Source organism: Ovis aries, chromosome 2, assembly GCF_016772045.2.
Source record: "Ovis aries strain OAR_USU_Benz2616 breed Rambouillet chromosome 2, ARS-UI_Ramb_v3.0, whole genome shotgun sequence".
Taxonomy (NCBI): domain Eukaryota; kingdom Metazoa; phylum Chordata; class Mammalia; order Artiodactyla; family Bovidae; genus Ovis; species Ovis aries.
The window spans coordinates 186,961,315-186,974,751 of NC_056055.1; the positions used below are offsets into that span (position 1 = coordinate 186,961,315).

Sequence of the window (13,437 nt, forward strand, 5' to 3'; positions counted from 1 at the left end):
CCAGTTGCTTAAGAGTGATTTCATAGTGGCAGTTTCTATCTTTAGTTGTCTAGAAATTGGTGCTGTGTGGGGGGAGGGGTGTAAAAAGATGCTTCTCAGGGAGGTCATTTCTTTTAAATTGAAATGTAGTTGATTTACAATGTTGTGTTAATTCCATCCATACAACTGTGACTCAGTTATACATATGTATTTTTAACATTAATTTCCATTAAGGTTTATCAGGATATTGAATACAGTTTCCAGTACTATTCAGTAGGACCTTGTTGTTAACCCATTCTATAGTTTTTAGAATAATAGTTTTTCTCAGGGAAGTCTTGTTTAAAAAATAATTAGGGTATAAACCCCTTTAATAATTTTGCATTTTGCTAGCCCCTTAAATGGAGAGGATTGTAGATCTAAAGTGCCTGGGATCTACTGCCATCTAGTGTTAGGTTGCTGACAGCTACTTCAAAACTGAGCTCAGAAGAATGGAACTTCTCGCCTCCTCCCACGCCTGCCCCAGTGCCCCACTTCTGCCTCCGTTCCAGAGTCACCAGCTCATGTCAGCACAAGGCTTTTGCGTCTTTCCTTTTTTCCACTGTCACTAACAATCTAGCTTTCATGCCGATCTTGTTGGAAGGACGTCAAAAGAAGTCAATTGAATTGGCGCACCATATGCTATTTCTGGGCAAGTTCTTTAAGCTCTCTGGGCTTCAGTCTCCTCATCATTCAGACAGGAACATAAGTGTCTAACTTCATAGACTGTCCTGATTAAATGAGCTAATACACATGCAAGGATTTAATAAGTGTTCATTATCATCACACATCTATCATGCATGAATCCTTAATGGAAATACAAGTATTGAAAAGAGTCTGGGGAATTCCCTGGAGGTCCAGTTAAGTTAGGACTCAGCACTTTCACTGCAGCAGCCGAGTCCAACCCCTGGTAGGGGAAATAAGATGCCACAGAGCTGAAAAGAGGAAACAGCTTGTATTACTTTTCATTTTATTATCAGAAGGCAGAAATTTGGTTCCATAAGACAATTCAGGCTGCTTGTTCTTCAGAGGTCCATTCTGGATAAAAAGTCCTTTGCAAATATTTGCACCCAGGCTATAGCTTCTCCTCTTAAAAAAGACTGAAGTTATAAAGCTAGTTTCAGGTGTACAGCAAAGTGATTCAGTTTATGTGTATTTATTTTCAGATTATTTTCCATTATGGGTTATTACAAGATATTGAGTCCAGCTTCCTGTGCTATACAACAGGTTCTTGTTATCTGTTTCATATACAGTAGTGCGTATGTTAATCCCGAACTCCTAAATTATCTATCCTCACCCTTAACTATGTTTTTTTTAGCTGCACGGGCAGCTTGCAGGATCCCTACCAGGGAACTTCCTGAAACTCACTTCTCAATTTTTTTCAACTATTTAAAAATGTAAAACAAAACTCTGCAGTGGGTTGGATTGGGCAGCAGGATAACTGGTCGCTTTGAGGGCCACAGGCTGACCCATGATGTAGTTAGGTTTGGGCCTTGTGATTTTTTCTGCCTATCAGTTCAGTTCAGTTCAGTCGCTCAGTCGTGTCCGACTCTTTGCAACCCCATGAATCGCAGCACACCAGGCTTCCCTGTCCATCACCAACTCCCGGAGTTCACTCAGACTCACATCCATTGAGTCAGTGATGCTATCCAGCCATCTCATCCTCTGTCGTCCCCTTCTCCTCCTGCCTCCAATCCCTCCCAGCATGAGTCTTTTCCAATGAGTCAACTCTTCTCAAGAGGTGGCCAAAGTACTGGCGTTTCAGCCTCAGCATCAGTCCTTCCAATAACACCCAGGACTGGTCTTTAGGATGGACTGGTTGGATCTCCTTGCAGTCCAAGGGACTCGCAAGAGTCTTCTCCAGCACCACAGTTCAAAAGCATCAAATTACTTGTATACACTCATCACACTTGTGGGCTGAGAGCAGCCACGGGCATCACTGCACAGGGGACAGAAGCCCTGCTGTGCCTACCTGTGTCAGTCTTTGAACAGCTTTTGCCGTATTGCAGTGAGAGACTCATGATCCATCAGCCACGGTTATAACTTCCAGATTCTTGATTTTCTCCCTACAAAATCTGAGGATCAACCCCACACTACTTTGACAAATGCTCCTAATATGGTCCCCAGGAAAATGTTAACTTCAACTCTCTCTGCCATGATATATGCTAAAAATCACTCTCCCCATTCAGCTCCAGGGTACATCAAAAAACTCCTCACACATCAAGTAATGATGATCAGTACCATGCTGGAAGAGGAGTGTCTGGGCAGTAGGTCAGGAAACGGAAATAATAAAAATGTCAGGCTGCATTGATAAGCTTATCTGGTGCTTTCCCAGAAACGGAAACCAGATGGATTTCTACATCCACAAATTCAGACATGGTTCAAAGAGGTAGGCAGTTCTGTTACTCATTCAATTTAATTAAACAAAATGAACATAGTCTGTATAGGGACTAATCTAGAGCTAAGATGTTCTTTGTATGGTTTTGGGTGCGCTGTGGCTTTGTTGGTCCCTGTGGGCTTTCTCTCCTTGCAGTGAGCAGGGGCTGGTCTCAGGTTGCCGGGCACAGGCTTCTCACTGCAGTGGCTTCTCTTGTTGCAGACAATGGGCTCTAGGGGCGCAGGTTTAGTTGCTCTGTGGCATGTAGAATCTTGGGGACCAGGGATGAACCTGTGTCCCTTGCACTGACTGGCAAATTCTTAACCACTGGACCCCCAGGAAAGTCCCTATGCTCTCTGTGTATTAAAACTGATTCACCTAGGTCAGTATTATCATCATATTAAACAAATACTATGTGAAAAAATGTTTGGTGGTAATGAATCCTTTTAACGAAACTGAATTAGCTGATCCCTTGTGGCTCAGCTGGTAATGAATCCACCTGCAATGCAGGAGACCTGGGTTCGATCCCTGGGTTGGGAAGATCTCCTGGAGAAGGGAAAGGCCACCTGCTCCAGTATTCTGTCCTGGAGAATTCCATGGACTGTACTTTATTAGTCGTTGGGGTCGCAAAGAGTCGGATACGACTCAAGAGACTCTTACTTCACTTCAAAAAGCAAAACCCAACAATTTTTTATTTCAGGATATCCAAGTCCCCCTTGCATACAAAAAAACCAGAAAAAGTTTATCTGGTGGTCACTACATGAATCTTGAAACCAAATTCCTGATTGATGATACTGATAGAAGATGGTAGTTATTAATTAATCCATGCCAGCCCACCACAAACTAATTTAACATTGGTAAAAATGATTGTATATACATAAATGAATCTCTATTAGTACTGACACCTCCTCATTCCCCATAGAATCCAACTTCTAGTTTCAGCCATTTGATGGGTTAAATGTGCTTGGTCTAACAGAGAACTATTTTGATGGTCAAGCAAGATTTTCTTTATTTGATGGTAACAACAAAGTTACAGTTTAGTGCTTAAATCGGCAGTTAATAGTGATCTTCTCTCCAGGCAGAGTAACTAAAAGCAGCTGTGAAAACCGCTAAGAAAACTAGAGGCAGGACAAGAGGCAGTGGGAGCCCAGCTGCTGTAAACTGGTGTGCATCTCAGCGAGGGCAGGGAAGCCAGAATCACTGCTTTCCTCAGTGACTTGAACTGACAGTTTTTTCCCAACTAGCTTGTTACTGGTTACATTCCACTATATCTACTTAAATATACAGAATTAGTCTTCATAATAAAATCATCTTTTCAGAAGAACTATACACAATACATTAAAAAAAAAAATCACTGATTGTGTTTTCTTCGTCTTTTTTTCTTTGAACTTGCAGGTGGTTGAGTCTCCTGTGTTTCTTCTTTTACACCAGATACAGGATGTTTGAAAACTATTTCATTATCTTTATCATCATCATTCATTTTAGCCACTTCAGATTTTCGTTTCTCCAAAAATGTTGGTGTACAAACTGGTGTGGGACCCTGGATTCAAGTGAAAGATTATAACATATAAATGTGGGAAGATATTAGGAATGACCCTCTCCCACTACCTCTCCTCTATTTTTTTGTAAGTTACGCGTATTATTTTAGGCCTGTTTCCATCATTTGATGATATAGCTGCACATGATCAAGCGCTTAGGTGCTTATCACACTTCGTCACAAGACTGAGCAAGCAAAGTGACAGTAGCAGCAACTGCCTGTCCTCCTTTAAACTGTAATACCGGATCCCCAGAATACTGAAGACAATCTTACCTGGCTATCCACAGCCTTCTCAGGAGTCTTAGGAGTGACTGAAGCGGCTTTCTTCTTCTTACGTAAAGCCTTCAATAAATTTTAAGAGACTACATCAATCTGCGTGTTGACTAGACACAGTAGTCCTGGATGGACTTCCCCATTTCTCTTTCTCTAATATCAAGTGGGTAATATGATAAGCGAAAGTTTTACCTGGTGCTTTCTGGAATTTCGAGGACCAGTGTTTGAAGCATTTTCCTCATTTTTATGTAATACCTTAACCTAAACAAGCATAAAGTAATAGAAAAAGAAGCTGTAAAACTAGCTGTCTCACTTATGTATATTTTAAAACTTACCATTAGATTATTATACATATACTTATTAGTTAATTCTGACATAGACTTTTAGGACTATTTCCAATTTAAAAGGACCATGAAACAAAATTTTAACTAAAATGGCATAAAAAGGATGGTCACTTTACAGTCTTGGTATTTACTGGTAACATACAATAAACCAAACATTTAATCCTGGCAATGACACCTTTATTAGTAATCTATAAGCATTATGGTTTTCGGTCAAGTAAGGTTTCACTGATTCAATCATCTAAAACTGCTAAATCAGGTACGTGTTGCAAATTGGTTTAATCCCTTTCAGGATTTCCTCCCCGTGTAGTGTAACAGGAAATACTAGGACAGCTTGACAAACCTACAAAGACAAGCCTACAATGACTGCAGTTTCAAAAAACCAGTCAAAACCTCGTAGGGGGAGATACTGGGTTAGACATTTTATACAAAGGAATACTCACCAATGAAGGGAAATCATAATCAATCCCCTTTTTAGCCAATCTCTTTCTGAGTAATTTTTCCTTCTTTTTAAACCGCTCCTCCATCCGTAGCTTTTGAACAAGTGACCGATCCTGATTGTACCGTTTCACTGCTGGATATGATGGCCTTTTAAATGGCATATGCCACTCTCTAAAAAGTTCTTCATGTACCTTTTCAGGTGGTATAACATGGCCTACAATTAAAAAAAGAAAAAGAAAGTTCTCAACCGAGTAGGAGGGAAAGGCTTTTAATGAGAACTTCAGACTGTCCCGTGTCACCTTGTGTCACTTGTAGCATAATCAAATTGATGTGTCCCCCACTTACATGGAGCAGCCTGAAAGAATAAAGCAGGTCCCCAAGGGCAAGTCAGACAGCCCACAATTATCTACCACTCACTCACTGTGTGCCAACGACGACTCCAGGACTAGAGATACACGAGTGAACAAGACGAGTGCACAGAGGAGAGTGTGGAAATTAAGTCTTAGGGTTCCTGAAGCTAAAAGGACTCCCACTCTTAGACTGCGTGACTCATGACAGCAGAAGCTCTTACCTTCCAGCTCATATCCTCCAGGCACCTGCCCAGGACTAAGGCAGCTCACTGCTTATCTGTATCTCTCTGCTTAGGGATGCATACTGGGCCCCTTATGCAGGGAAGCCAAAATCCCTAGGATCTACCCTCCACCAGTGATATATGGTACACAAATATCCCAGTTTCTATGCTTGTCAGCTGGGATAATTCTGTTTCCCAAGGTGGCCAGCAGGAAGGGGCCCAAATGCCTAAATAACCTGCTTGCTAACATACCCTTTACTGACTTCCTTCCTCCCTGTCAAATCTCCACTCCTTACAAGTATTTCCCCGGGATCACCTCCAAGACAAACTACTCCCCTGAAAAAAAAAAAAAAAGGTGGGGATGTGGCTAACACCTCGTATCAGAGTTCGGAACTGTTTGTGCCATCCTTCAGAAGTCAGGTGGAGCACAGCAGGGATCTCATACATGTGGTCACCCAATCACCCACTTCGTCCTGGCAAGAGCCACATTTTTCATGTGCAAATAACACCCAGGATCTCAGGGGGCTCCTGACCCCTCTCACAGCAATAGGAACTAAGATGAAGAGGTGTGACCTGGGTGCTGGCTCCGGATGGGCTGCTCTGGGGAGGCGGGTAGGTGGGAGCTCCACCTCCTGCAGGATGAACGTCTGCTACTGTCACCCTTGCCCTTCCGATGGTTTCTCTGCAGAGGAGCTGCAGCCAAGGCCACGAAGACTGGCTGACACGTGACTCCTCACCCTGAACATCATTCTGTCCAGGACCATTAGTGGTTTCCGCTGTCCTCGGCATGTATTCTAAACTGTGCTTTACATGGCTTCCGGTAACCTGACCTCACTCGTCTATTTCTCCTCCCTCATCTCTCGCTATGCTCCTTGCAAGCAATTACGTTTGTCACTGGTTTGGCGTTTGCTGTGCCCCCACCAAATTCTCAGTTCCACCCCTTCACCTGGCGGTTATTTAACCTTCAGGTTCCAACTTTAATGACTCTTCCTCAGGGAAGCCTCCCATACCCCACCAGGAAGCCCTTCCTATTTACTCCTCAAGGAAACTGTTCCAACTCCGTCTCAGCAGAAAACAGCTCTCACTCTGGAAATCTTAAAATTCCAGTTCAAATCTATCTTGAAAATGTACTTAAATTGTTGCACCACTGCTTAGGAGACTCATCCCAGGGATGAGGTGGGACGTCCGAACAGCTAAGCAACCTCCCACCACAGCCACTGTCAGCAGGAGCATCCCTGAAATCCCACAGGCTAAGAATTGGGTACTTACACTTCAAGAGTCTTTCACCAAAAAGGTAGTTGTTCATTGTTTCAGCAGCTATTTTGGCAACATCTTCAGATTCAAACTCCACAAAGCCGTAGCCTTTGCTATTTCCAGTCTGCAATGACAAATCCACCACAAAAAGCAGAACAATTACATTCTAATGTGCCATCAAACTCCTAAAATGTCATTAAATAATGTACATTAGCTGTGTCTGACTCCTGCAACACCATGGACTGTAGCCTGCCAGGCTCTACTGTTCATGGGATTTTCCAGCCAAGAATGCTAGAGTGGGTTGCCATTTCCTTCTTCAGGGGATCTTCCCAATCTAGGGATTGAACCTGGGTGTCCTGCACTGCAGGCAGATACCGACTGAGCTACCAGGGAATTCCCAGTAGGAACAGCATTAAGGAATAACATTAAGACACCTTTAATTTTCAACTTCAAATCACATAGTGTGCAGACTGTTACAGGGAAAGAAAAGATCCAAAATAGTCTAAATTTGCAACTGGTTTTGAAGATTTCCTGGGATTTTGATTACATGTGATAAATGATTACAGTTGGAATTTATTCAGCAGCAACAGCCAACATAAAGGAATCTGGTAGGTCCCAGAGTCCTTTACTCATTGATCTCATATTATCATATTATCCATCTACTTGGGAGATGGAATAAATGCATCACAAAAAATACAGGTAATGTAATTCCCATTTATATGAAAAAAAAAACGAAAAGAAATTAAGCCAGTGTCTCTCAGCCCATCAATAAAACACTGCATTCACTGTCATGTTTAACAACGACCGATCATCTCCACAGCTGAGGGCACAGGACCAGGGGCCACTCTCTCAGAGACACACATGTTGGGTTCTAGCCTCCACACCATAACAAAATGAGCTTGCTAACAAGAGTTCTAAAATCCAAATGCTCAGGTTTGGATCTGAGCTCTGACACTCAGATAAGGAATGTTTAAGCCTCAGTTTTTCCTTCTAGAAAATAAGGATAAAATAAACACTCTCATAGAGTTGCCATGAAAACACAAAATAACTTGCAAGTGCTCCACACTTTTGTCAAGTATTTAATACATGTTACTTTAGGGTGGCAGGGTATGCCTACCCCACATCTGCTCCTTTGGCAAATAATTTTTCTGAGCTGAAGGTACTGAGAAATAGAACAAGAAACTCTGCCCTCCCCTTATTTACCTAAAAACAGGACACAAATTTAGAAAGCTGTCCTCTCCCTTCTATCAGAAAGATGTTAGAGGAATCAACACAACAAACTTTACTAAGCAGATTTTATCACCGACATCCAAACCTGGGCATTTGGACTTTAGAGTTAGCCTCCTGCATATCTGCCTCCCACAACTGGCAACCATATAAACTCAAAGCACTGTTCCCTCATCTTGTCACTCCTCAAAGTCAAAGTTCTAACAACCCTTTGAGCATTCCCATGAGTAAGCATACATTTTAGTCTTTTTAATCTCTCAGTTTTTCAGTCCAATTTATAGGGTCTCAGCCTAGGGCAGTAGAAAAATAACTTTTCCTCCTCCACAGTTCCAATTCTTAGCGACAACAACTAGGAAAACTTTACAATCTTGCATTAAACAAATTATTTTCGGATATGGCTCAAAACTGGTCATGTGATCCTGGAAATAAGAAACCATTCACAGGCTGTGTGGCTTAACAGGAGTTGGGAGCCAGGAGGCTGACTCCTAGCTGTGCTAGTGACTAACAATCAGGACACAGCCATCACCTAGAGTCTCAAGTTAGTTATCTGCAACAGGATGATTCTGGTAAAACTTTAAATGTCTAACAATCCTCCTACCATCCCAACTCTCACTCAGGAGGTGAACGATGGTGGGGTGTAAGACACTATAATAAATCTTTTGAAATCTGATGTGAAAATACATGTCAAGTGTCCCCAAAACCAAACACTCAAAAGCCAAAACCTTGACCTAATAATCCAAGAAAGTTAGAAATACCAAGCAGATAGTCAAAACTGGGGTGGATAGCTTTATAATATGCAACAAAGCTGGAAATGTTACATTTCAGTGCACTGCATCAAGGAGCAGACTTTCTAAGACAACCGGCCTCAACTCTTTAAAAGAGCCAATGTCAAGAAAAACCAAACAAGCAAAACAGGGATAGAGAGACTCTTCTACATATGGTGAAGAGCTAAACGATCAGGTGCAACGCATAAACCCTAACTGGATCCCAGAATGGCAGGGACTATTGGGGATATTTGAAGAGCAGTAGTAAATGAGATTATCATACTGTAATTATGTAGCAGTATTATGTCCTTATTCTTAGATTTATGATGATGTATTTATATTAAAGTATTACAACTGTCACTTTATTCAAAAGGTTAAAAAACCCAAAAAGGTATGTACGTTTTTATAGATATGACAACAGATGAAGCTAATGTGTCAGGATATTAACAATGAGTGAATTCAGGGGAGGATGTTCATTACACTTTCCTTTCTACTTCCCTGTCAACATTTTCAAAACGAAAAGCTGGTGAACACAACTGCACTTCATTATAGAAAAACACTTACAAAATAACAACCCACAAAAGGCAGAAAAAAGTCTGAGGTGGATTCTTGTTCATGTATGGCAGAACCAATACAGTACTGTGAAGTAATTAACCTCCAATTAAAATAAATTTATATTAAAAAATAATAATAAAACAGAAAGTTGACCTTAGTAAAAAACAAAGATATAATAAACCAAAAAAAAAAGTCTTTGAAAAAGACAACAATAAGGACAAAAACATGAATAAGCGTTTCACAGAACACCAAAGGCTGATAAACAATGATACTCAATCTCACTACTGCAGTCATCTCACAGGCTAGTAAAGTAATGCTTAAAATTCTCCAAGCCAGGCTTCAGCAATACGTGAACCGTGAACTTCCTGATGTTCAAGCTGGTTTTAGAAAAGGCAGAGGAACCAGAGATCAAATTGCCAACATCCACTGGATCATGGAAAAAGCAAGAGCGTTCCAGAAAAACATCTATTTCTGCTTTATTGACTATGCCAAAGCCTTTGACTGTGTGGATCACAACAAACTGTGGAAAATTCTGAAAGAGGTGGGGATACCAGACCATCTGACCTGCCTCTTGAGAAACCTATACGGAGGTCAGGAAGCGACAGTTAGAACCGGACATGGAACAACAGACTGGTTCCAAATAGGAAAAGGAGTACGTCAAGGCTGTATATTGTCACCCTGCTTATTTAACTTCTATGCAGAATACATCATGAGAAACGCTGAGCTGGAAGAAGCACAAGCTGGAATCAAGATTGCCGGGAGAAATATCAATAAACTCAGATATGCAGATGACACCACCCTTACGGCAGAAAGTGAAGAAGAACTAAAGAGCCTCTTGATGAAAGTGAAAGAGGAGAGTGAAAAAGTTGGCTTAAAAGCTCAACATTCAGAAAACGAAGATCATGGCATCTGGTCCCATCACTTCATGGCAAATAGATGGGGAAACAGTGGCTGACTTAATTTTTCTGGGCTCCAAACTCACTGCAGATGGTGATTGCAGCCATGAAATTAAAAGGCGCTTACTCCTTGGAAGAAAAGTTATGACCAACCTAGACAGAGTATTCAAAAGCAGAGACATTACTTTGTCAACAAAGGTCCGTCTAGTCAAGGCTATGGTTTTTCCAGTGGTCATGTATGGATGTGAGAGTTGGACTGTGAAGAAAGCTGAGCATCGAAGAGTTGATGCTTTTGCACTGTGGTGTTGGAGAAGACTCTTGAGAGTCCCTTGGACTGCAAGGAGATCCAACCAGTCCATCCGAAAGGAAATCAGTCCTGAATATTCATTGGAAGGACTGATACTGAAGCTGAAACTCCAATACTTTGGCCACCTGATGTGAAGAGCTGACTCACTGGAAAAGGCCTTGATGCTGGGAAAGATTGAGGGCAGGAGGAGAAGGGGATGAGAGAAGATGAGATGGTTGGATGGCATCACCGACTCAATGGATATGGGTTTGGGTGGACTCCGGGAGTTGGTGATGGACGGGGAGGCCTGGCGTGATGTGATTCATGGGGTCACAAAAAGTTGGACGTGACTGAACTGACTGAATCTCATTAAAAATGAGGCAGATCATTCTATACTCATCCAGAGGATATGCTATAAAGTGCTATTTTTCAAACTCAGAGTTTGAAAAGTTTAAAAGTTACCCTTTTAAAGGGCAGCAGAATAAATTTATTATGTCAGAAATGTATTTTTTAAATAAACTGAATGGGAAAGTTAAGTATCATCTTCCTAGACTTTTATTTCAGTTAATGTTTATGTACAGGTCCATGTGTGCTGGCTTGTGCTATAAAACTTACTTCTTATTATGGATTCAAGGTCTGAAAAATACTATTCAAGAGAAAGTCACCTATACCTGCACAAAGAATGTTCCCAGCAGTTTCATCGACAAGACTGGAAAAAAGCTAATGTTCAACAAGAGAATGGATAAACAAACTGCAGCATATTCAGGCAGTGACAACAGAGCAGGGACAAAAAATAGTTAACTCTGTTCTGTTGTAACTTAAGTGGTAAAATGTGAACAAACTGTATCAAGAAAAAAAGAGATTCCAATAACAAGAATTCTGCGGTTACAATCAATAGAAGTATGTGTATGTAGGAAAAAAATAAAGTTGGCCACATCCTATTACTGAAATAAACCACACAAATCTTTATTAGGAGTTAGATGTGATACAGTGACATTTTTACAGTACTTTGTGTATCAGGCATTGTTCTAAGAATCTTATACTCATTACCTCATTTAAGCTTTGATTCAATACTCCGGAGAGGCTGGTGCAATTTTGCTCATATTTTACAAATCAGAAAACAAGCATGCAGGTTATAGAATTTGCCCAAAGTCATACAACCAACCAGGTGTTGAGTCCAGCCTCACACTTAAGTTCATGAATCCCTGGCTTAGTAGTTACAGGATAAAAAGAACTCACTAGGATTGCCAATTTAATTTGAGGACTTGAGGCAATTACCTTAAAAAAAAAAAAAAAAAGTAAAATACACATTCACAGGAATACTAATTTTGTTCTCCGTCTGCTTCAGGTTCTAGACCTTATCCAATCCTTTTCTGAAATGTAGTGTGTGATAAGCAATAACATGCAAACATGCTCCAAAACCTGTCAAGGATGATATGCTTTTGGAAAATAAAACAATCTAATTCAAATCAAAAACCTTACCTTTTTACTCCTGGACAGTCTGAATCTTGTAACAGTGCCAAATTGGGAAAAATATGCTCGGATCTGGGTTTCATAAAGGGACGGTGGTAAGTGGCCCACATAGATTACTCCAGGAGTAGATTTTCGTTTCTCCTGTTGCTGAAAACATAAAGACCAGGGAAACATATATATATATGTCTTTTTTTTAATTAAAAAAAATCACACTGCAACAAAACTTGTGAAACTCTGCTCTTAGATTAAGACAAGAGATCAAGAACCTACCCTGTATTTCCACTTACCACAACAGAAACGAATTAGCTGTTTAGATATAATGAAGAGACTTATGGTTGCCAAGAGGGGAGCGGGGTAGGGGAGGGGGAGTGGGAGTTTGGGGTTAGCAGATGCAAACTATTATACAGAAAATGCATACACAATAAGGTCCTACTGTATAGCACAGGAACTATATTCAACACCCCAGGAGAGATTAACACAACACTGTAAATCAACTATACTTCAATGGAAAAAAAAAAAAAGGGTGTCCACACGAGACAACCGCCAAGCAGTAGCCTGTCTTTTCAGCTTCATACTCAGTAACTACACGCTGAATTAACAGATTAAAATCTTCTGGTCTAAGAACTCTAACAAACATACCCTTCAATATTGTTTGCAGATCACCGTTTACTCGCACCCAATAAAGAAACAATTTTAAGACGTCAGTAAACCTTCACGAAGCCTACTAACCTTTTAGTATCTCTGCCCTCGAACCCCTGCCTTCGGTAATACAGACTTTTAAGCTTTCCCATGTACATTTTGTGATAAAATCTTGGGCAAATATTATTGAACTTGATATCAGGGCCCCAAACAGCAAAAAGAACTTGGGTAATACTGTCTTTTATGAATTCCGAAACCACTAACCAGGCAAACAAACCTCCCCAGTTTGGGGGCCCAGCCGAAGTAGGACTGGAGCTGATCCGCGGGACGAGGGCCGACCCAACAGCTGGCTCTCCTCTCTTCGAGTATCCCCGCGATACCCACTCCTTACCTTACCTCCATAAGGACCCTAAGGCCCGCGCGGCCCAAAGCCGTCACTTCTCGGTCCTCCCGAGGAAACCTCGGCCCGCAAGCTCTTAAGGTCGGGGTCCGAGCTGGGTGACGCCGGACGAAGCACAGGCTTGGTGAGGCCGAGGCGCGCGGGCGGGACCCCCAGACCCGGTCCGCGACCTCCCCTCGCGGTCGGGTTCGCGCCGGCCGCTCACCTTGGTCGCACGCCGACGAACCTGAGCCACCTCCTTTTTAAATTTGGCATCCTCCTGCGGGTTTAGGGACAGGAGCGGCTTTGCCGGGCCATCGAACGCCGCCATTCCGCCAACTCGTAAGAAGACGAGACCCACGCGGTACACCCGGAAACGCCAGACCCTCTGCTTCCCCAAACCGGAAGG

The 13,437-nt window shown here is 41.8% G+C and overlaps 1 protein-coding gene across 1 annotated transcript; it reads right to left on the reverse strand.

Moving 5' to 3' along the window:
• Positions 1-3,375: 3,375 nt before the first annotated feature.
• Positions 3,376-13,426, reverse strand: NIFK (nucleolar protein interacting with the FHA domain of MKI67). Its single transcript, XM_015093462.3, has 7 exons — positions 13,255-13,426; positions 12,020-12,157; positions 6,825-6,933; positions 4,987-5,198; positions 4,395-4,463; positions 4,203-4,271; positions 3,376-3,932 (listed from the first exon to the last, which is right to left on the reverse strand). Exons 1-7 carry the CDS (start codon positions 13,357-13,359, stop codon positions 3,744-3,746), a joined length of 891 nt encoding a protein of 296 aa, XP_014948948.1. The 5' UTR covers positions 13,360-13,426; the 3' UTR covers positions 3,376-3,743.
• Between the last annotated feature and the right edge of the window lie 11 nt (positions 13,427-13,437).